Below are 25,143 nucleotides of genomic sequence, written 5' to 3' on the forward strand. Positions count from 1 at the left end.
AGCCCTTAGCCCAGGGCTTCTGGCTGCTTCTGCGGCAGCTGGGGATCTATGCTTCAGGCACAGGGTCTGCAACCAGTTGTCAGCTCTGTGTATCTTGTGTTGTTTAGTGCAACTGTGTCTGGGAGGGGCCCTTTAAGGGAGCGGCTGGCTGTTGAGTCCGCCCTGTGACCCTGTCTGCAGCTGTTCCTGGCATCCCTATTTCGATGTGTGCTACTTTGACGTGTAGACGTTCCCTCGCTGCGCCTATTTCGATGTTGGGCTGAGCAACGTCGAAGTTGAACATCGACGTTGCTGGCCCTGGAGGACGTGTAGACGTTATTCATCGAAATAGACTATTTCGATGTTGGCTGCACGTGTAGACGTAGCCTAGAAGAGTGAATTTCTGTAGCAGCCTTCCAAGGAGAGTACTGAGAACAAAGAAAGCCTATCTTGTTTTAAGATCAAGCTTGATAAATTTATAAAGTGAATTGTATGAGATTGCCTACCATGAGCTTATGGGTGTTACAAGGAAGAAGAAGAAAAATTATTCTCCTTAGCCTCTGAAAATAGGACAAGAAGCAATGGGCTTAAATTGCAACAAGGGAGGTTTAGTTTGGACATGAGGAAAAATTTCCTGTCAGGGTGATTAAGTACTAGAAGAAAATGCCTAGAGTGGTTGTAGAATCTCCATCATTGGAGATATTTAAGAACAGGTTGGCTAAATATCTAATAGGGACGATACAGATGGTGCTTGAGCCTGCTGTGAGGGCAGGGGACTGGACCTGATAACCTCTTGAAGTCCTTTTAGCTGTAGTATTTTGTGATTCTATAGTCATGACTGTAGTAATCAAATTTCTCCTATGGCCAAACATGGGACACCAGATGGGAAGGACTCTGAGTTAGTAAAGAGAATGATTTCCCAGGTATCTAGAGGGTTTTATCCACATGTTCAGGGCCTAAATTAATATCAAGTTTGGGGCTGGGGAGGGATTTCCCCATGTCAAATTGGCAGAGGTCCTGGAGGGATGGGGAGTTGTTTTCTTCCAAATCACAAGGCATAGGTCAACTTGGTGGTTTGAACTAGAGTAAGTGGTAGATTCTTTGTAACTTAAAAGTCTTGAAATTAAGATTTTAAGACTCCAATAATTCAGCAGAAGTTATGGATCTAGTATATGAGTGGGGGGGGAAAGGCGTTGAGAATCTGTAGCCTATGATGTACAGGTAATCAAATTAGACAAAGACGATGGTGCCTTCTGGATGTAAAGTCTGTGACTCTCCGTCATCTCTTATTTGCCTTCTTTCTAAAGCAAACAATTCCACTTTTCCCCAGATCTTCTGTATCTTCCATATCCCTAATCATTTTATTGTCTTTCTCCAAATGCCTCCAATTTTGAAATATTAATTTTGAGATGGCTTGGCCAGGATTTCACACCATATTTCAGATGAGGGAGTACCATCAGTTTCTATCATGGTATCATTCCATTTCCTATATTATTTTTCCATTCAATTCCACAGACATCTTAACCTCTTTTTCTTTTAAACAGAGTTTCACGCTGATCAGGTCTCCATTGAGCTGTCCTCAGTGATGCTAAGGCCATTTTCTGAGTCAAGAGATTTAATCGGAAACTGTGTAAATTGTATATGTGCTTACATTTTTCAATCAAAATTAATTACTTGGAATTTACTAAAAATGAATTCCGTCTATCTTTATACTACCTATTCACTTAAGTCTTTCTCAATTTCCTGACTTTCTTAGCTGGATTTCACTGGACTAAAAGTAACATTTTGCCATCTTTCTATTTTGCTACCTCACTAGTTGCTGTACTTTATAAATCATTAATACTTCTATTAAATACTAGTCCCAATAAGCAACCTTAAAAAGCATCCTGCTATTAACCATTTTCCATGTGAAATTTGTCCATTTATTCCCACTCATTGTTTCCTATCTCTTAGCCAGTTTTTGATATATAATAATACTTTTTTTCTTACCCTATGAATTGGTGAAGTTATCTGATTAAGCAGAGGAGGAGAATCAGCCTGGATTATTGCAGCTCCTCACAAAAACAGGTTACAGGACCAAAATTTCCCTCTCCTGCTTTAGTTGTTGTTCAGCACTTGTGTAGGCAGTCACAGTTTTTCTGAGTTTAGATTTAGATTCTTATTATACCCTTCCATGTATGAAGCTGACAACATGGACAAAAAAAACCAGGATTTCTAGGGCAATGAAGAAGATGTAAAATTACTCATGTCTTCTGTTATTTTATTCTTCTCAAGGTTCTAAATATTAAGGGAAAACAGGCAGAAAAACCATTACCCTTGGGTGGAACAAAATTTTTAACTCTTGACTACAATGACTAGAGAAGAATCAGTAAGTTTAGAGAGGGAGTTCACCGGGTAAAGGAGAAGCAAATACAGGACTCTTAAGCATGGATAGTGACAGGTCTGCTGTTGTTACTTGCTCGGGATGTGCCATGTTTGTCCTCCTCCCTGAGGAAAGAAGGGATTTCATCTGCACTAAGTCCACACTGGTCTCCACTTCAGAAGAAAAAAAATAGAGGACTGGAAGCTCAGGTGTCAACCCTATGCTCAATCAGAGAGGATGAAGATTTCCTTGACAGAAGGGAGCGTTTATTCTTCCAAGCACGGAAGGCAGAAGAACCGGAGAGGGTGATAAGGGACAAAGTAAAGAACTGGCAGCGTGTAACCTCTAGAAGAAAAAGAAGGCCAATACACACCCATTGATATAAAGATAAGTAATCGCTTTCAGGCTCTGTCCACAGGTTCTGTGGTGGTGAATGCTTTGGAAGGAGCCTCACAGGGAAAAAAATCAGAAGGGAACTGCTTCTACTGCAAAACATGGGATGTGTAGTCCTAGGGGTTGGGGTTCAATGACCACCAGCCCCATAAGAAAAAAGACGGGTAGTGGTGGTTGGGGACTCCCTCCTAAGAGGGACTGAACCATCCATCTACCGACCAGACCTGGAATCTCGTGAGGTGTGCTGTTTACTGGGAGCTCGAATTCAGGATGTGACTGAGAGCCTTACAAAACTGCTCAAGCCTTCAGAATACTAACCGTTCCTACTTCTGCGTATGGGAACTAACGATACAGCCAAGAATGACCTTGAGCAGGTTACTGCGGATTATGTGGCACTCGGAAGAAGGGCCAAAGAATTTGGAGTGCAAGTGGTGTTCTCATTCATCCTTCCTGTCGATGGGAAAGGGCTAGGTAGGGATCATCGAACTGAGGAAGTAAATGGGGTCCACCTAACCAAGAGAGGAAGGAGCATTTTCGCAAGTACGCTTGCAAACTTAGTGAGGAGGGCTTTAAACTGGGTTCGCTGGGGGACAGTGACCAAAACCCTGAGGGGAGAAAGGAACTTGGAGGTCGGGAAGAAATGCAAAGAGGAATGTGCAACAAAAGTGGACCCCTGGTTTGAGTAGAAAGGGCATGGAGATTGAGTGGTTATCTAAGGTGTTTGTACACCAATGCCTGGGTAACAAGCAGGAAGAATTAGAAGCCCTGGCCCAGTCCAAGAACTATGACTTGATTGGGATAACAGAGACTTGGTGGGATGACTCACATGACTGGAGCGCTGTCATGAAAGAGTATAAACTGTTTGGGAAGAACAGGCAAGGGAGAAAAGGAGGAGGAGTTGCACTGTATGTAAGAGAGCACTATGATTGCTTGGAACTCCAGTACATAGAGGGAGAAAAGCCTGTTGAGAATCTATGGGTCAAGCTTAGTGGTGTAGGCAACACTGGAGATGTGGTGGTTGGTGTCTGCTACAGGCTGCCAAATCAGGATGATGAGGTAGATGAGGCTTTTTTGGACAACTGAGAGAAGTTTCCAGATTGCAGGCTCTCGTTATCATCTGCCATCCTTCACAAGAACTCCTGAGACTGTTTATGGTCATCTGAAGGGGACAGAGATGCTGGGGTGACTGTTTCTTTGGGAGATGAAAATCTTTTTTGTACTGGCAGAACTGGTTCATATCCTTCCTTTTGCATAGGGTCAGGATGAGACTATGCCATGTCCCTCAGCAGTGAATGATGCACGGCAAGGTGGTACTGCAACCTGACTAGGGTCAACTGTTCCTGGCTCACTTTCTACTTTCCCTTCATGTTGTACCTGGTCCTATAGAGAGCTGCCCAGATCATTTGAGCAGAAGACCTGTGGTAGTCCTTGCAACTTCTCCACAGTTCTAGTTGCAATATAATTTTGGCAGCTTTGACCAGACCTCAGCTCCCCAGAACCAGGTAGTACTCTCCTACCTTGGGAGCAAGCAGGAAACATCTGGCTACTCTGGTGGTTTCAGGCCAACTGAGCTTTCAGACTTGCCTTTTATACTTCCAGTCCCACCTGCTGACTCCTGACAGGAGGGGCGAATATGACCTGGCTCCATTCATGAGGGCTTAGTAAGGGGCTCCTCCCCCTCCAGATACATGGAAGGCTGGTCTACCTCACTACAGCCTCTTTGGTGGTTCTAATTCTCTGGAGGAAGAGAAGATGTGGTCTGGGCCAATGGTGGTCCCATAATTCCAACAAAGGAAAGGCACAGCTGCAGACAGAAGAGGGGATTGATAGGGTTCTATCAAAGGTAGCATCCCCTAATGAAGTAACAATCTCTTCATTAGAGCATTGTTTCACTCTAAAAGGGGCAATATCGTGTTTGGAGAAAGGATTACAGGTAAAGAACAACATAATTAATATTTTTGAAAACAGACAGAAAATTTCCCTAACATCATATATTTTGATGGAGTTTAATAACTGATTCAAGAAAACAGCTTTTTCCCCAAAGAAAATTAAATATCAGCTCTTTTATGAAGATGAGTTTTCTTCGCTGATGACACAATTAACTCAAAGCGTAAGAGCACTTCTGTATTTTTGCTTTTTCACCAAAATAATATTTTTCCTGAAATTTTACATAAAACAATCAACACATTTGAAGGTGAGTAAATTTGCCTCAGATAATTTTCCATGGATGGGAAGTCACACCTTTATTACTACTCTCTAAAGCTACGTCTACACGTGAAGCCTACATCGAAGTAGCCTATTTCGATGTGGCGACATCGAAATAGGCTATTTCGATGAATAACATCTACACGTCCTCCAGGGCTGGCAACGTCGATGTTCAACATCGACGCTGTGCAGCACCACATCGAAATAGGCGCTGCGAGGAAACGTCTACACGCCAAAGTAGCACACATCAAAATAGGGGTGCCAGGCACAGCTGCAGACAGGGTCACAGGGCAGGCTAGCGCTTCCGGGTCAACAGCTAGTTGCTCCTTTAAAGGGCCCCTCCCAGACACACACAGCCTGCACAGCACGCGGTCTGCAGAGCCATAGGCACGCAGAACTCGGGCGACGCAGGCATGGACCCCCAGCAGCAGCAGCCAGAGGTCCACCCAGCCGCCCCTGCAGGAGCAGGACTCGCCCTGCTCCATGCCATGCGGGAGGCAGCTGAACACCTTCTTGCCACACAGGAGGAGTGGCCCCGCAGGGGAGGAGGACTCAACCCCCAACCCTGCAGTACTCCGACCCACCCCACCCCCCCCGGCCTCACATGCCACCGGCTGTGGAGCTACCCCACCAGCACCAACAGGTGGGAGCAGCTGGTGCTTGGGGAGTGGGACAACGACCGCTGGCTCAGGAACTTTAGGGTGAGCCGGAAGACATTTATGGAGCTATGCCAGTGGCTCACCCCCGCACTCAGGCACCAGGACACTGCCATGCGGCATGCCCTCCCAGTGGAGAAATGGGTCGGCATTGCTGTCTGGAAGCTAGCCACTCCAGACAGCTACCGATCCGTGGGACAGCAGTTTGGCGTCAGCAAAGCCACCATCGGGGCTGTCCTCATGGAGGTAAGAGGACCCACGGGGGGAGGGGGGGGAGGCAGCCCTGGCAGGGCAGGTGGGCCTGGGCAGGGCAGGGGAGGGCAGGGGGGCCTGGGCAGGGCAGGGCCACGAACACCCTGCTCACCCCTCATTGGTGCTCTCCCATGTGCTTCCCCTGCAGGTCGTGCGCACCATCAACGCCATGCTCCTCCACAGGCTCATGAGGTTGGGGGACCCAGATGCCACCATCGCGGCCTTTGCCACCCTGGGCTTCCCCAGTTGCTTCGGGGCTCTGAGTGGGACTCACATCCCCATCCGCGCCCTGGTGCACAGTGGAGGACACTACATAAACTGGAAGGGCTACCACTCAGTGGTCCTCCAGGCCTTGGTGGACAGCCGGGGCCGTTTCCAGGACATTTATGTGGGCTGGCGTGGCAGCACCCACGACACCCAGGTTTTCCGGAACTCGGGCCTGTGCCGCCAGCTGGAGGCAGGGACCTACATCCCCCAGCGGGAGATCCCTGTGAGGGACACCACCATGCCCCTCTGCATCATCGCAGATGCGGCATACCCCCTCCGGCCCTGGCTCATGCACCCGTACACGGGCCATCTCTCTGCCAGCCAGGAGCGCTTCAACCAGCGCCTGAACTACGTGCGCCAGGTGGTGGAGCGCTCATTTGGCCGCCTCAAAGGGCGCTGGAGATGTCTCCTCACCCGCCTGAATGCGGGCCCCACCAACATCCCCCAGATTGTGGGTGCGTGCAGTGCCCTACACAATCTGGTGGACAGCAAGGGGGAGGCTTTCTTTCAGGGCTGGGCTGTGGAGGCCGGCAGGGCCGATGTGCAGCCACCCGCTGCCCCCAGTCGCCCGGTGGACCCCGAAGGGACCCGGGTCCGGGAGGCACTGCGTGCCCACTTCTATGAGGCCGCGGGGTGAAAGCTGGCAGGCCCCCCACTGCCCCCCCCATCCTCCACAACACTCCCTGCCCCTACGCCCACACCACGGAGCACCCAACAGCACCCCCCCACACACACAGTTTCCCTGGACAAATAAAAGCAGACACTTGTTTGTGAAATTAAACTTGTTTACTTTGAACTCTGTTCTAACTAATACTAACTATATACAGGAACTTCTAACTAACTTAAATATGAAAAGTGTATGTATATATTAACAAAAAAAACAGGGATAACAAGGAAAGGGAGAACTATTTACATGGGGGGGGGAAGGATCAGACTGGGCAAACGGGGGTCACAAATAAATAAATACAAACTATATACAACGCAAAGAACAAAACAGTGGGGGGAATATATACAAGGGGAGGGGCCACGTCCTGGGCCCCACTCCCCTATAGTCCAGCACTGGGGGTGGGCAGCCGGGAGCCCCGCCTCGGCCGCAGCCCTGTCTGGGGCTGGCTGGGGGCCAGACAGACCGGCAGATACAGCTGGCGAGTGTCAGCTGGCCCCAGGTCTCCCTCGGCTGAACAACCCTCAGTGGCGGGTGGCGGGGCGACGGTGGACAGCGCGGCGACGACAGGAGCAGCGGGTGGCGTGGTGGGTGGAGCAGTCAGGGCGGGCGCAGCGGCGGCTGGCGCGGCATGGGGGGCCAGGTAGTCCGCTATGCAGTTAACGGTCTCCATGTAGGCCCCCCATGCCTCTTCGCACCAGGCCAGTGCCCACTCCTGGAGATGGAGGTGGCGTTGCTCCACCTGCAGCCGCTGCTCCGCAACCTCCACCTGCCGGCGGTGGAAGGCCGGCAGCTGGGGGTCCGTCGCTGTCGGGTGGTGGTGCTGGGTCCGCCGTCTTGCCCGCCGTGGGGCCGGTCGGTCCTCCGCCGATGGTGCAGCTGTGGAACACAGGAGGGGGGGAAGAAGAGTGGAGACAGGCATTAGTGTGGGCCCCGAGCCATGGCCCTTGTCCTCCCACCCCTGTGCTGCAGGTTCCCCATCCCTGTCCCCGGGAGATGCTGCTGTGATGGGGTTCAAGGGTCCCCCTGCACTGCACCCCATCCCCCGGAGGGAGTGACTCTCACTTCACTCAGCAGGGTCTGACAGGAGAGGTTTCTTAGGCAACAGATGCCCAGTTTCTCCCAGAAGTGACAGTACAGCAGTCAGAGACAGTCCTTCCAACCTGTCCTGGGGAGAAGACCCCAAAGGGTGCCCCTCTGGGGTATAGCTTTCCCCCTCCTCAGGCTGGCTGCCTTCCACCTCTCCCTTCCCCTAGCCTCTAACTGCGGCCCCCGATTCAAAGCCAACTCAGCTCCTCCCTCCTCTTTGTTCAGGGCAGAGGTGTAACCTGCCAGTTGTAGCCCCAGGATCATCCTTAGCCACTGGGAGCTATTCAGCTGGTTGCTCACATCTAGCCTGAGACTCGCATTTGCACTCCCACCACTCCATCACATGCTGCTGTGGCTGCTGCTGCTGCTGCGGGGTGTCCCACCCCCTCCTCCCGGGGGACCCTAGAGGTTCCGCTCCCCCCAGCCCCGGGGATGGGGCATGGCACTGTCGTGCTGCGGGGGGGGTGGCAGGGGCTGATGCACTCCTGTGAGGGACATGGCACTGCTGTCCTTGGGGCGATGGCCATCTGGGCATGTGGAGAGCCCTGGGCACATATCTATTACCCCCGCCCCTCAACCCCGGGGGTGTACACCGGGGGGGTACATACCTGTAGGTCCACTCCCACGGTCGGAGGACACCCGGGGGGCGGACGCCTGGCTGCTGCTCCTCGATGGCAGAAGGATGTGCAGGCCGGTGTCGGTGGAGGAGGAGTCCCCCTCCCCCTCCTCCTCCTCCGGTGCCCCGGGGGTGGGCTCCAGGGGGGGCCCCCGGGGTGCGGGGCTTACCTCCGGGGCAGACTCCGGCTCCGGGGCCTGCTGGGGCTCCTCAGCCGAGGTATCAAGAGTGGCCGGAGGGGAGGAGGTGTGCCGGGGGCCCAGGATGTCCCTGAGCTCCCTGTAAAAGGGGCAAGTGACGGGGGTGGCCCCAGATCGGCCGGCTGCATCCCGGGCCCGGGCGTAACCCTGCCTCAGCTCCTTGATTTTACTCCGGACATGGTCCAGAGTGCGGGCAGGGTGACCCCGGGTGGCCAGGCCCTCGGCCAGCCGAGCGAAAGCATCCGCGTTCCGCCTCTTGCTCCCCATTACCTGGAGCACCTCCTCCTCGCTCCAGAGCCCCAGCAGGTCCCGAAGCTCGGCCTCCGTCCAGCAGGGGCCCCGCTGCCGCTTGCCGCCCTGGCTGTCAGCCTGCGAGCCCTGGCTGCCCTGGCTCCCCTTGAGGGGGGTCCCCTGGGGGCGCTGCCGGGTGGCCATCGCAGCTGGGGTGGCTGTCTGTGCTGGCTGAGGAACGTGCAGGCTGGCCGCGTGTCTGGGCTGCCGCCTGCACGTTCTCTCAGCTTCCTGCACAGGAAGGGAGGGGGCGGGGACCTTTAAGGGGCCGCTCCACACGGCCACCATTGAGCTCAGGGGCTGGAGAGAGCGTCTCTCAGCCCCTCAGCTGATGGCCGCCATGGAGGACCCCGCAATTTCGATGTTGCGGGACGCGCAACAACTACACGGTCCCTACTTCGACGTTGAAGTAGGGCGCTATTCCCATCCCCTCATGGGGTTAGCAGCTTTGATGTCTCGCCACCTAACGTCGATGTGAACATTGAAATAGCGCCCAACACGTGTAGCTGTGACGGGCGCTATTTCGAAGTTAGTGCTGCTACTTCAAAGTAGCGTGCACGTGTAGACACGGCTTAACTCTCAAATCCAGAAGGCAGATCCAAATCTTACAATGCATCCTAATTGTTCTAGGACTCCTTAAATTAACATGTGCTTAGCCTTTCAAACCAAAATTGGTGCTTCTTACACATTTGAAGAGATACAGCAACGTTAAGCTGGAAAATCTGATTATTTCCCTTTTAAGAATCACCTGTCAGGCTGTGTCTACACTAAGAGATTAAATTCTAATTTAATTCAATTAGCTTGATTTCACCACATGACTGTCTTCGCTGTAAAGACCATTAGCTCAGTTTTGGGTGCACTTATCTCAAGATTACAAGCTCAAATTCAGAAGTTCAATTAAATGCAAGTGTGGAAGCGCCACGTCTTATAATCAAATTCATTAGCCTCCAGAGATGTTCCATACGTAACCCACAATGACCCTCTCATTGCTATGCTCTGCCTGCTGCTCTCCAGTTACAGGAAGAGCCTGAATTTCCAAGTGGGAGCAGCAAGCTTTTAGCTGTGGGCTCACGTTAGTTTACGACAGCCTGAGAAATGGTTTCTTTCTTTCTATGCTGTTAGTGGGGTACGTGCACCTACAAATTCAAATAACCCCTGCAGGGAGTTTGCAACTGTGTCTGTACACTTGATATTTTTTTCTGTGCTGCCTGGCACCAGCCCTGCCCCACTGTACCATGTGTCAACAAGGCTGTGCTGGGGGTCATGCTTGCATAACACACCAAGAAACTTCTCCTCAGCAGTTTACATTTGTGTGCAAACCCCCTCACCTCCCCCACAGGCACCACACAGTCTGGGTCTTTTCCCACGTTCAGGCACATCATGTGGGTAGCCCCCAACCCACCCCAGTACAAGGATGTGTCTGCCATTCAGTGCGGGCAAAGCTGCCAGTCGCGTGGGAAAGAGAAGGCTTTGCTGCCGCCATGGGGAAGTCTTCCCCTGCAGTTACGATAATGGGGACTTTGCTGCCTCCATGGGGAACGAACAGCTCAATTGGCCATCCACTGACCCACTCCCCCTTGGCCCATACCTGGGCTTGCTGCTGCCGCCAGGGAAAAGTCTCCCCTGGCAGCTAAGGGGCTGGCTGCCAACAGGGGAGAATACTTTAAATGATCATCCAGCAACACAGATACACCCCTTGGCCCATACCTGGGCTTGCTGCTGCCACCAGGGGAAAGCCAACATTCCTCTTTTTCTGTAATGATGGGAAGTGGGATGGGTGGCCAGTTGAGAATACAGTCTCTGCACCCATTTTGGCAATAGTGTAGGGAGAAACCAACAATTCTCTCTTCCTACATTCCTCTCAATGTAACAAGAAACATTCTGGGCTCCTGCATTATTTTCAGGGATCACATTTCTGCAATGATGGGAGGTGGGATGGATGGCCAGTTGAGAATACAGTCACTGCACCCATACTGGCAATGTAATGTGTGGAGAAACCAAAAATTCTTCTAGTTTTGAGCGTCTTCCGCATTATTTCCAGGGATCAACATATTTTCAGTAATCAGGGGGAAGATGCAATGGGGGACGATGACATCAAGACCAGCGAGCATACCCAGAATGCTATGGGGATGAGGGAACTGTGGGATAGCTTCCTACAATGCACTCCTGCAACAGTCAATGTTAGCCAATGTGTGTGGACGCAATGGCTCGACTTCATGGGGAGCATGGTGTGAAGTGAGTATGGTCAAAATCAAGCTTATAAATTCTAAAACTACAAAATTGATTTAAACAAATCTGAATTTATCTCGTAGCATAGATGCAGCCTAAGATAGCTAGGCATTGCCTCACTTTCTACAGCTACCAGATGCCAGTTAGACTTGTCTGAGAACTACACACTAATTGTTTTGTTTCCACCCTTAAGGTAGCAGATGACTTCCAAAGCTACATGAAAAAACTAACATCATACTGACAGATTAATTATGACATCATAATGTCTTAGTTTATCGTACACAGGGCAGACTAGCTGAGAGGCCATTTACCAAAAGGAAATGTGATCCTCTGAACCAATCACCCTCACACCAATAGCTGAGGAAAGAGAAGCCAGGTGTTAGAAGCTAATGTGACTGACTGCAGACCTCTCAACATAAAATTATGTATTGTTTCTGGGCTATGACTGAAGAAGACAGCCATCTGATATTGATTCTCTCTTTACTCTGTAGTGTGCTTTAATACTTTGGGTAATTTGTTCTTTGGTTATGTTTATTCAGTACTACTGTTTCTTTCCTTTTTTGTTAACACTTTTAGGATCCAGAGATGCATTATGCCTGAGTACAGCTCTGTCATTGTAGATCCTTGCGCAGCAGGTGGTTAGTCTCAGTTAGAACTGTTCCACCTATTCTATTTCTTCAAGCTTTATGCTATGTAATCTAAATGGCAAAAAGAATACGAATGCTTAGTCATAAATGAGCAATGCCACACCAGCAACACATGACCAACTCCTTTTAAGTCAATGGGAGTTTTGTACAAGACTCACCTGGGGCCTCTGGCCCTCATACTGCAGATACAGTAATCATAGATAAATAGGTAATAAAATAAAATGAAAAAACATCAAATGCACGAGCTGCCTTTCCTTGCTTTCTCTTCCTTCTGACCTTGTATTCTGCCAACCATTTCTCAAAATTTTGTGTAGCCAAAAAACTATACCAAAGCAAGAGAAAAAAATAAAGCTTTTGAGTAAGTTGATTTCAAATAAGTTGATTTTAAAAGAAAATCAACTCAGCAAGCCTCTTCTTAATGTTTTTTTTTTTTTTTAATTTCTGAAGAGAGACAATGGTCTAACTCAGAATTCACTTTGTTTGGGCTCTCTCTCATTTTGTGCACCCATTAGATAAGTTCGGAAATAACTGATGCTATGCTACAGGCAGTTTTTACATTTATAAACTGTTGAGTAATCCTTCAGAGTCATTTATGGAAAAGTTCTTAAAAACAGTCCTTGAAGATCATGTGTTAAACATAGCTATTCACATACAGATACCCATACGAACATTTTTAAGCAGTGACTGATTAATCAATAAAAATCACCATCAGTTTTTGACAATGGAAATTTCAGACATCCAAGGATTGATTTTCAGAAAAGCTGAGAACAGCCACAATTTCAGATGTAGTTAGAGGAAGCCACCGTTGCTCACTACCTCCAAAAGTCACTCCAAAAGTTTGCTAATATTATTCTACAGGTTCCCAAGATGACACACATGCAATAACTTCTGAGATGGAGTTAATGGTGTGTAACATTTGTTTCTACACATGGAATACAGAACAGCGTTCTCACTTTACCTACCACATACAGCTGCTTCCAGAGGACAGCCCATTCCTGAAGTGTTGCTGTGACTTCAGTCACAACAGAATCTTCAAGCGGAACTACTGTTTCATACTGTCTGTAAAACAGAAAAAAATATTATTTACAAAGGTTCTCATGAAAACATACAAAACCACACAATGAGAGCATTAAAAGTCAGCAAATTCTAAACCTGTAATTCATGTGAACTATATATAGAGAGAAGGACAATTACTACAACATATTCCCTCAAAACTAGTCAATCAGCTTCCTTTTACAGGACCTACAAACTGAGCTCTGAAACACATAGGGAAGTTCACTCTAATTCCTATTTAGATCAAATTTACTTTGTGGCACAAAGATATTAGTATTTATATTACAGCCAATTAAAGTAAAAAGTTATTTACATTTTTAATTTGTACACATTTAGTCTATTAAATGTTAGACATTTCTAAGAATTTTTATATACACTATTATAGCAACAGCCCTTGGTTACGCTGAAAATCATTAAACATTATCTTCAGGAAGCAGCTCAACTGTAATTCCATTATTTCCCTTAGATGCCTTCAAGGAGAGAGAATATTTCCTAATTATATGAGGGCACAACTGAATTATGGTTCTAGTAAAATTCAATATTGGAGTCTCCCTGATTATGATATGCCAAGATCCTGTATGCCCCATCATTCACCCATCCGACAGTCAAAGTATCCAGGTTTTGCCCAGGGACATTCTGCAGGAATAAGGTGTCTCCTCTAGACCAGTGTTTCTTAAATATGCATTGTATAGATCCATGTTAGTTAAACTCTGTTCTGCTGAACACTGGTGTTCTGTGAACAACTCGCATGTGTGCCAACAAATGTACTTTTTTGATATCATACATTGATAGTATATATTTTCTGTTATTAAAACCAGGTACAATGTTACTTCTTCATTGCTATGAGACCTGATTAAAACACTTCATTTTGTTTTTGTTGTATATGTTGCTGTTTGTTTTTTTTTTTTGGTCTGACAACAATTCGTTGAAGAAAATTTTCATAGGTGTTCTGCATAAAAATGTTATTGTTTGGTGTTCCATGGTCTCAAAAATTTAAGAAACATTGCTCCAGACTATGCTGATTTTCTCCCCTCTGTTCAACACTGGGCAATAGAGCCACTACTCTACAGATCCACTAGCTCTGCACCTCATATAATGAAATGCATTGAAAAGCCTCTGTGTGGATTTTCTGTCCACCACCTAAGCAAAGAAATCACACTTGTTCAACTGTATTCAGAGTCTTCGACGCCCATAGAAGGAGAGGCAGGATTCCTTCACACCCTCTGATCACACTTTATGGTAATAATATAATGTGATATACTGTAAAAACCTACTTTTTATATAATCTGAGTAATCAAGTCCTTGACTTCTCCTTTAAGTCGGGGTCAACAACCTGCGGCTCTTTAAAGACTTCTTTGTGGCTCCCAACGCTATAATTGCAAAGTAAAACCAAAAACCACCCTCCTGATTATTTTGATAAATGGAGAATGCCTAAAACACCAAAAATAAACATCTGATATCTAAATAGCAAATGATATGTGATCTCGAAACACTGGATAATTTCCCCATAGCATCCTCCAGAGAGAGAACATGTTCAGGAGTGAAAGTCAGGAAGTAAGTAACAAAAATTGAATATTGGCGTATACTCCATTGGAGTATTGTGTCCAGTTCTGGGCGTCACATTTCAAGAAAGATGTGGAAAAACTGGAGAAAGTCCAGAGAAGAGCAACAAGAATGATTAAAAGTCTAGAGAACATTACCTATTAGGGAAGACTGAAAGAACTGGGCTTGTTTAGTTTAGAAAAGAGAAGACTTAAGAGGGGGCATGATGGTGGTTTTCAAGTACCTAAAAGAGGATTACAAGGAGGAGGGAAAAAAACTGTTCTCCTTGGCCTCCGAGGATAGGACAAGGAGCAATGGGCTGAAACTGCAGCAAGGAAAGTTAAAGTTGGACATTAGGAAAAACTTCCTAACTGTCAGGGTGGTTAAACACTGGAATAAATTGCCTGGGGAGATCGTAGAATCTCCATCAATGGAGATATTTAAGAGCAGGTTAGACAGACATCTATTGCGGATGGTCTAGACAGTGCTTGGTCCTGACATGAGGGCAGGGGACTGAACTCAATGACCTCTCGAGGTCCCTTCCAGTTCTAGTGTTCCATGACTATTGTTCTAGGAAAATTTATCTAAATAAAAAGTTTTGAGTTTTTACATGTAAAATGAAGCTTTCAAAACAAACTTTCGTTTGGAATTCCCACTTTTGCAACATTTAATTTTATACCACCTCTCCAAGAGTTCTGTAACTGTGCCTCAATACAAACTAACGATAAAGTTAAAAACAGTTACAAAATTGAGTCACTGTATGTTTCTCTAAATACCCAGGGATTACAAAACTAGCACACACTATGGTGCCATACAGCATTCCTAACTTATACATATATCAGTGATTTAATTCTATTCATAGGCTCTTACTGTTTCGGGCTATTAAACAGTATTTTCCTTTGTTTGATCATTTATTTTAACCAATCTCATCCAGGAACAAAAATTATAAACTGCATATTTTGCCACCACGAGGCTGGATCCCTACGCCTAGTCAAGATGATGCATCGTCCTGCCAAGAGTGCAGGGGACAAGACATGATGACCTCCCTAGATCCATCTGGTTCTATGACTATTGGATTTTTTCCCTCACATTACCCAATGTGTACTATCAGCATTCACTTTTTAAAGTGTTTTTGTCAGGGAATAACAACTAGTTTCCTACTCTTGGATTTAAATTCCCTAGTATAAGAAAGGCTGGATCTCCCTTTAAAGTACCAGGAAATAAGACATTTGGCCTTTGGCGATCACCTGCCAAAACCTCAGAGCTTTCTAGAACATTATTCCTTTCTGAACACACCTAAGAAGCCCCCTCATGCAACTGCAGCCATTTAGATTAGTTCATGCTTTCTGTTGCTCCTATTACTGATTGTTTTGTACAGTGTTTCTGTATCCCCTGATTGTTTTACCCTGCACCCCTACAGTGCCTCACTATGTCAGAAGAGTTCTTCATAGCAGTGATCTCCTTCAAAGCCTCTGTAGCTCAGTCTTAGTTGCTAACATCTCAAGGAAGTAAGGAGATTTTGCTTTCAGCGGTTCGCAAATACCGATTTTGCTGATGTGTGCGTCAATGAAATCATTGTTTTCTTTGTAATTTAGCATTCCACCTCAACACTTGCACAGATTACTTTTTCAGCCTGTAATAGCTCAAAAACCTGATGCTTATCCTGAAGTATCAAGTCCCTCTTCTAAGTCCATTACCGTCTCTTGAAATATGAAATGTCAACAAAATATTGCAGGAAAGTGGGTCACAAAATTGCAAGTCCTTCTATTTCCAAATTTTGAGTGTATAACATTTAAAAATGATCAGCTGTAAAGATGTGCCCTGAGTTACTGTATATTAATATCACACTCTGCTCTTAGGTGACAATACCTCAACCTCTTCATCAGCACACACTTTTATACACACAATAACATTTTCAAAATTGCGTGCCTATATCCTTTTGAAAAAACACAGGTTTAGGCTCCTTGATCCCTTTGAAAATTACACTCCTAGTAAAATTTTCAAAAGTAACAAGCACTTAGGAGCCTAAGAATTATTAGGCATCATGGAAGGTCTGATCATAGCAAAGGCCAGGGGTACTGGCTGTATATCTGTGCTCCCTTAGTATACTATAATCAATAAAACAGCGTGATCATGTATGCTACAGAAAGGTGAGCAGGGAGTGTGAATGGCTTCATAGAATTGTACATATTATTGATGACATTCATCCATTATGTTATTCTTCCAGTAAACAAAGGAGTAAACAGTCATTTTTGTTTTTCCAATATTAAAAATATAGCTGTGGCACTTCATAAATGGAGGACAGAAACCACAGAGAATGAATTTTATTTCCAAGGTTCAAAGCGTATCATACAGAAAAAATAAATAAATAAATGCATTTTGACAATATCCCTTCAAAATTCCAACCAGGTCATTTCATAGTTTCTCTCCATTTACAGAAATGAGGCAACTCATTAATAATTAAGAAAAATACTCACCCTCTGTTACTGACGATAGCCTTTTTCAAGTGAATATAATTAGCAGGAAAGATCCCCTGCAAGAGAGAACAATAATTCTACTTGTCAGGAAAATGCAATTATAACTTTAAACAGTTTTCATTCTAACAAAATTAAACATTGGCCAACTTTACAATTTCATCTACAGCACAAAACAATATCAATGTCAACATCAATATTTAAATAACAGTCACATCAGATGGCTTCAGCGGTTTGCAAACGCCTCAATAGATTGTTCATTTGACAATTATGTAAGTTATATAACCTTTCTTTCTTGAAACAGAACTTTACAATATGCAAGTTTTATGTATGTATCCAATAAAAATATAACAGGAAACGGATCAAAACACCTGAAAGCTCTGTAACTGTAAAAAGCACCTTTTAAAAAATAATTAATTTTCTCATTTGAAATAGAATACTGGGATCCAATAATATATTTCCTTGTTGTCTTTACAGGACTTTCAATTTTTGTTGTTAAATTAATCTGAAGCATATCTATGTGGTAGAGAAAAATAGTTTTAAGGAATAATCTTAGTATCTATTGTTCTAAGTCTCAAATTATGGACTTAATCCTCAGAATGAAACTGTTTTCTGTCTCACTCCATCCCTGAGAAGCTATCATTGCCAGGGTTGCAAAGTTTTATAAAATAAAATAACGATACAAAAACTTCACATAATCTGACAGGCCCTAACCACAGGGTTACCTATGGAAAGGAAAAAAAAAACTCATGGCCCTGCAGAAGACCCCAGGTTGAGGGAAAAGGCAAGATTTATATATAGAAATTGTGTTAAACTGGAAGGAAAAGTATCTTTCAAAGAATAGACTATGCTCTGATGGAAGGCCTGGGAAGATTATGGCCATGACGTTATTCATTCCACAGCTCTGATTTTGAGTAGCATGCTTGGGAAAGAACACAATGTTCACTCTTTCCCCATTTTTTAAAATCAATTAAGGCTAGTTAAAACTGATAGCACTGTATAAGAAATTTTAGTGAGACAGCCATATGTTAAGTAGTAGCCTCCTTTTTTGTGGGAAGACATCAAAAGATCCATAAATACCACATTTGTGATAGCAACTCATTTGCATGGGTACAAAATTCACCCATAAAATGGGTGGTTGAAATTCAACCCTTTGAAAATTCACCCTTGACTTCCTTATTAACAACAAAGAAAACATCTAGAATTATAGGGCAAGTACCCTTCTATGTCAACCTATAACCCTCTCAGAATCAAGCTTCAGCTGGAGGAGTCATCTCAACAAGTAAGAGTGTCTTGTTGACAGTGTTGCAATTAATTGGGTAATAAATTTTAGGTAACACAATAGCAGGCAAGGCAGCAATTACTGTAGAGAGTTGGCAGAAACTTAAAAGGAGTCAATGCATCAGATATTAACCAGTGCTAAGCAGTGCAAAGATAAACAGATGACTGGTGCAAAAAGGTCCAAATTCTAGAATGCTCCAATTCTACAATAACTGTTCAATTAAATATTCCTCTCATTCATACCTCCTTAAAGACTCATCATTTTTTACACATCTTCCATGAACAGAAATCTATACAAGCAATACACAAACACAAAAAGATACACACTTCTGACTGGAATTTGTGTAGACTGACAACTGAAGAAGATTTCTTCCACTTCCTGGCTGACTTTTTTTGAAGTTCACATTAGCCTCTGAGGAAGTAGAAAGAAATGAAAATATGTGGGGGCCCGTGCCTCCTTATATAATCTCTCCTGAAGGTCTCCATGTCTTAAAAAAGTATCCCCATGTTCTGGGAGTAATTAGCATTTTAGAGAATCCCAGTACTGGTGTGTGGATGAATCCCGGAAATCATGAATACCAAAAACCTATTGCAGACTCTGTCACAAGTCTTTTGGCTAGTGGCTCTTAATTTTTCAATGAACAGGTCACCAAAGATTAAGAAAATATATCTATCCTCACCTGAAAGCATAGATAAAGAAGACTCTTATTCTTACAGTAATAACATTCAGAAACATATTACAAAGGGATATGCACAACAGTGTGCTTCCAGAATGGGAAGCATGATCATCTCTCACATGCAAACACCCAGCAGGAGGTCCATTACATATTGTCCATCTTGACCCTAAGCACTAGCACAAGGAAAAGATGTCTGCAAAAAATGCAATGAGTAAAATGGTCACTGGGCAACAAATATGCAAACTTGTGATGAATTTATGTAATGATCATCAGCTGGCTGCATAACAGATCTTAACACTGGAGATGAGACTTCACTTCTCTGAAACTGTCAGGCTCCTGAAGACTGGACTTTGCTGCTTAAAAAAATAATGACCATTTTTCATTTAATTTGGAAATTAATGCTATGACAACTGTGGTCTCATTTTGACCAAACCTATACATACCCATTTTCTCTCAAACTGAAAGACTGTAGCACCAATCAAAACTGTAACTCCAGACAAGTCTGGCTTAAAATCTTGCAGTTAGTTCAGAGGCAGTAGAGAGCACCTACTGACTTCACAACAGTACCTAAGCTGTTGAAGAGTGAGATTTTCTCACTTTGTATTTCAGACTCTTTCAACCTGCCATATAGATTGTATTCCTTTCCATAATGTCTAACAAGGTTTGGGATTGTAAATCAACTTTTAGAGTGACTCTGAATAGCATCAGCTTTCCACAAAATTTACCACAGAACCACTAAGACAGAGGGGAACAGATTTTCCTGATAACTGAATCTCAAGGATGAAAGCCACGTACAACAGTGAGCAACAGATTTGTATTGAACTACATTGTTCAAACATATCCTGTAGGCTAGGGGATTTTTCTCTCCCATATCTGAAGAGAAGGTTAAAGGCCAAAACACCCAAATATCTCCCTGTACTACATCAGAGAAAATGAAGACCTTCTAGATAGAAGTCAGCATCTGGTATCACAGGCATAGCATGCTCAAGAAACAGAGGGGAGTGCAGAATGTGTAGGAAAATATGCAGCATGGTGTAAATTCTCCATGATTTTCAGCCAATGACTTTAGTAGTTGAAACAGCATTCTGTAGAGTACAAGACATAATGTGTTCTTTTTCTGTCCTCTTCTTTAAAAGTAAGTGCACACATATTGCTCTCCCAATAAGACTACTCATGAACCTCAGGGCCCCAATAAAAAGAGGCTAAATGCATCACAGAAGTAGTACGTTCATTCTCCAGATAAAAGGTTGGTAGAACCTGCATGCTGCAACATAATTCAGACATCAATGGCTCCAGAGGGCACCTCTCTCACAACTTCTTTCCCCCATGTGCTATCATCCATAAAATGTAAAATTCTGCTAGAAAGCAGCTACCAGTTTAAGAGGTAAAACAATAGTCTATTCTGATATCCTGTTTTTAATATATGAGTGACTTCTTTAAAAGGGCACTAAAAATCTGTAATTATTTTAATTTCAAAAAGATCTTGTTTCAAAAAAATGTTGATAAAAATAGCAGAGGGCCAGTGCTATCAATGCCTCATCAGGGATCAAAGAGATTCTAGATTCTCACTTTTCAAAGAATGGATGTAAGATATATGGAAAGTGATATTTACAGACACTACTCCCATTTCTTTTCATATAAATATATTAAGTCATATTTTCAACTTAAGAAATTTATTGTTCCTTTATTTAATCTTCTAGAACAAACATTTCTTACTGAACGTTTATGAAGAAATTACGCCTTCCCACATAACTCTCCATTATGTAACTCCCAATTACCTCAAGTCTTAACAAACACCAACTCATCTATGACTGGCTGAGGATACACTACTATTTAAAACTGTACTGATAACAACATGACTGTAACAACACCTGAAATTATTGTTTGATTGAAAATTAGGTCACACATGCATGATCTTTAACAGACAGGCAGGAACTGGGAGCCAAAGTTTCTTGAACCCTGTTGTAACTTCTTTTTAAACAGTGCTAACGTTTTATTTTAATTAAATTGTATATTTGCCATTTTACAATGGAGATAAAAGAAGCATAGTGTATTAATATAAATAAAACGTATAGATCCTGATAATGTAATTTATGTCCACATTTTTAAGAGATTTGTTTACACGTGCTTCCCTAAAGTTAAATTCTTGCCCACAAACGAACAGGTGCTTTCTGAAAGTTAAATTTTCCCAGTGGTAGCTGTTTGCTTTTTCTAGTATCATTCCTCTACAAGACTAGATTATAATTACCAGTATTTTTATAGCATATATGGTACTTATAGTGATTGTAAAGTAATTAATTGACAGCAATACTGCAGCCATTTAACATTGCAAAGGCTTTGTTTAGTAGAGAAGATTGGTTTGAAATGAATGAGAAAAGAACAGTGCTGCAGATCTGCATGAAATTTGACAAACCCATTTCACAATATGCTAGACCAGACAAGCCAATTAGAAAAACACAATGAACATTAGTGCTATGGCACTGGTTTCAGCCTGCCTGTGTAATTTGAGTTCTTCATGTATGTCAACCACTGGACCTCCAAAGTCTTGAGCCAATCTGAAAATATAATGAGCAGAATCAATGGAATCTGTAATAAAATTTAAATACTCTGTTATCTCCACAGACGTGTCAATCTACAGGGCTGCTTTAAAATGAACAAAGAACAATAATTACTTGACAGTGATAAATCAGGTGACATTCGTAAGTTCTATAATATCTATAGCTGAATTATTTTGTAAGATTTTATTCTCTTATTTAAAATGAACAATGGTGAAATCAAAAGAAAATGGTCTGTTCATGGCACAGAGTTCAAACTTAAAGTTGTTGAATATGCAGAAGCAAGAAATAATTGTGCTGCTGCTCATGAATTCTGTATCAGCGAGAAGCAGGCAAGAGAATGGTGAAAAAATAAAACACTAAGAAACAGCAGTGTGCTTCATTTCCTGGTCTAGAGATCTCAATGACTGAGCTGTTGAATGTCGACAAAATGGATATCTCCTCACTAAAACTGGAATTTTTCTGTGTGTTTTGCAAATGTCGAAAGACAACAAATACAAGATAGCAAAGCCATCAATATCTGTTGTATCAGCAAGCTGGTGTACTTGCTTCCTGAAACACCACAGTCTCTGTCTTCATCAGCCAGCAAAGATAGCACAAAAGCTGCCAAGAGATCTGGAAGAAAAAGCTGAAGCTTTCCAATGGTTTGCCATAAAACAGCTAAAGGAGTATGTATCTGAGTCATCACAACTTGAAAAATATACATGCAATACCAATGACCTCTTGATCTGCCCAGCAACAGAATGGTAACTGACATTTGTGGGGAAAAAACAGTTCTTATTAAAACCACTGTCCATGAAAAAATTCTATTTTGTGGTGGTTTTATCTTGTTTCACCAGTGGATCAAAGCTCCCTCCTGTTGCTATTCTTAAAAGAAAAACCTTGCCTAAAAACAAGAAGTTTCCTCCAGGTGTCATTCCACGTGCACACAAAAAAGGATGGAAGATGAAAATGAGACTACTGAATGGCTGGAAAAAAAAAACTGTGGAATAAAAGACCAGGTGCACTTCTCGAGAAACCTGATAGGCTACTTTTGAACATGCTCAGGGCACACAAGACAAATGAGGTGAAATGTGGCCAAAAAAATGAAAATTGGCTGTAATATGTGGAGGCTTAACTTCTGTTGTACAGCCACTTGATGTCTGCCCGAACAAACCCTTTCAAGACAGGTTATGCAAAATGTGGTCTGACTGGATGTGCTCAGGCATGGTGAAGATGACAAAAGGTAGAAATCTTATGAAGCCCAAAGTGAATCTGCTTGCCAAGTGGGTAAAGAATGTGTCGGAGTCCATTCCCTTGGAAATGAGAGAAAAATCATTTCAGAAACACTGTATCAGCAATGTGCTTGATGAGTCAGAAGATGATATTTGTCAATGAAAATATGCAGGCTGATAAGGAATCTGAGTTTGAAGATGACATTGCTGACAAATACGATGACAAATGCAGGAGCAGCTATGACTGAAGCCAAGTTTAATGATCCGTTTGGCAAATTGGAGACTGATTCAGTCTTGAAAGATTCTAAGACTTTTTAAATAGCTATATTAAAATAATATAAAAGTTTAATATCAAGAAATGGATTTTAAAACTGATTAATTTTGAAAGTATGTGAGTACCTATTTGTTCAGTTATTAAAATACACTTAGATTTCTTGTTAGATTTCATTAAAAGACACTTCGTAAAACTTTTCTGTCTTCTTTTAATTCCAAATTTTAAAATACAGCAGGGTTGGTAAACGTTGGCTTCCAGCCCGTCCAGAAAAGCTGCTGGTGCTCCTGAATAGTGGGTTTGCCTGGAGCATTGGCATGCACAGAGATCTTTAGCTTCCAGTAGCTGTGCTTTGCCAGTCACAGCCAATGGGAGCTACAGAAAGCTGTACAAGCTGAGGAATGTATTGGCTGCCACTTCCCGCCACACCTGTTGGCTGTGACCAGCAAAACACAGCCTCTGGGAGCTAAAAAGCTCCATGCCTGCAGAAGCCCCATGCACACACAACTGTTGGGCAGGCCAGCAGTATTCCCTGGCAGGCTCTGACTCTTCGATTTACTTTTCTTAACCAACAGAATTCAGCTTATGAACGAGCATATGTGGTATTTATAAAATTAGCTCAGTTTCTGTGGGGATCTAATTATCCACAATCACTAAAGAGGTGCATCTAGAATCTTCACTGTAGAATTCTAAAATGTTCTAGTAAGCTTTGAAGAGACTTTCGTTAACCATTTTACAGCTTTTTTATTATTATTAGTTGTTAACACCTAGTCAGAAAGGAAATGATATTTGTGAATCTATTAGCTATCACTATGAAAAAGGAAAATAAACTGTGTTCTTGAAACAGTCTGTCTCACAGGGTAACTGTCCTCTAAGGGGATCTGGAATCTAGACAAACCTGTGATTTATTTTCTACCTCCCAGCTGAGACAAAGCAGGTAGATATGACAATTTTCCAACCAGCAAGCAGACCAACTGGAGAGATTAGTAACAGAGAGAAAGCCATGCTAGTCTATATACTATCAAAACAAAAAAACAGTAAAGTAGCACTTGAAAGACTAAAAAAATAATTTATTAGGTGAGCTTTCGTGAGACAGACCCACTGCTTCAGACCATAGCCATAACAGAACAGATGCAATATTTAAGGCATAAAGAACCAAAAATAGTAATCAAGGTTGACAAATCAGAAAAAAACTATTAAGGTGAGCAAATCAGAGAGCAGAGGGGCAGAGAAGAAAAATTTTCACTCTGCTTTGGAAAGAGAGACTGCTGAACTCTCTTTCATATTCAAATTCGACACATTAACACGTGGTTTGAATCAGGATGCAAATTTTCTGGGACACTATAGGAGCTCTTTTGCATACTTGGCTTCATCTAATTCTCGACCCCCGGCCCCCCCCAGCTCCTCTGATTTGCTCACCATGATAATTTTTTTCTGATTTGTCAACCTTGATTACTATTTTTGGTTCTCTATGCCTTAAATATTGAGTCTGTTCTGGTATGGCTATGATCTGAAAAAGTGGCTCTGTCCCACGAAAGCTCACCTAATAAATTATTTTGTTAGTCTTTAAAGTGCTACTTTACTGCTTTTTTGTTTGAACTGGGGAGAGTTGCAGAGGCCAGTAAGATTCTTGCAGAAGTACCTGGGGAGAGGTACAGGGAGTGAATTACATCCATAGTAGATCCTGGAGTAAAGCGAAGCCCAGGGCAAACTGCCTACAGAACAGCAAAAGAGCTGCTAAAAACAGGGAGGGTCTGGAAACAAGCTCCTGACATTGCAGGGCAAAAAGCACTTATGGATGACACTGAGACAGCTGATCTGTATCACAGAAACCTGTAGCTCCCTCCAGAAGATCCTTGGTTGGGGGAAGTGGCAACAGATGTGGAATTTGTGACCGCTTGATATGTGGAAGAAATAAAGCCACAACTGAAAAACATTAAACAGAGATCTGCAAGAAGGCTCTGAATTCCGATCAAAGCCAAAGGTGGCTGAGAAGGAACTGAGGGGGCAGTAGGCTGCACGTGCAAATTAGAGGCTCTGAACGACAGGTGAAGCCTACCAAGGCCTCTGCTAGCATAAATCTCCAATTAGAAGCCCGGGGTGCACACACACAGGGACACTCCTCAAAGAAGAAAGAGAAGTTCCTCACTGTAGTAACGGTGGTTCTTCAAGATGTGTCCCCGTGGGTGCTCCACGTTAGGTGTCGGACTCGCCCCGGCGCCGCAG

The 25,143-nt window shown here is 43.7% G+C and overlaps 1 protein-coding gene across 1 annotated transcript in view; it reads right to left on the minus strand.

Annotated features, from left to right (window-relative positions):
- The window catches only part of DOCK3 (dedicator of cytokinesis 3), a 428,244-nt gene that overhangs the window by 331,013 nt on the left and 72,088 nt on the right, over positions 1-25,143 (minus strand). The window contains exons 4-5 of the mRNA XM_075006205.1: positions 16,923-16,978; positions 12,813-12,909 (exon numbers count right to left, since the gene is read on the minus strand). Of these exons, the coding sequence (XP_074862306.1) occupies positions 12,813-12,909; positions 16,923-16,978 (153 nt within the window). The remainder of the gene's footprint in view (positions 1-12,812; positions 12,910-16,922; positions 16,979-25,143) is intronic.

This window comes from Carettochelys insculpta, chromosome 11 (genome assembly GCF_033958435.1).
Source record: "Carettochelys insculpta isolate YL-2023 chromosome 11, ASM3395843v1, whole genome shotgun sequence".
Classification (NCBI taxonomy): domain Eukaryota; kingdom Metazoa; phylum Chordata; order Testudines; family Carettochelyidae; genus Carettochelys; species Carettochelys insculpta.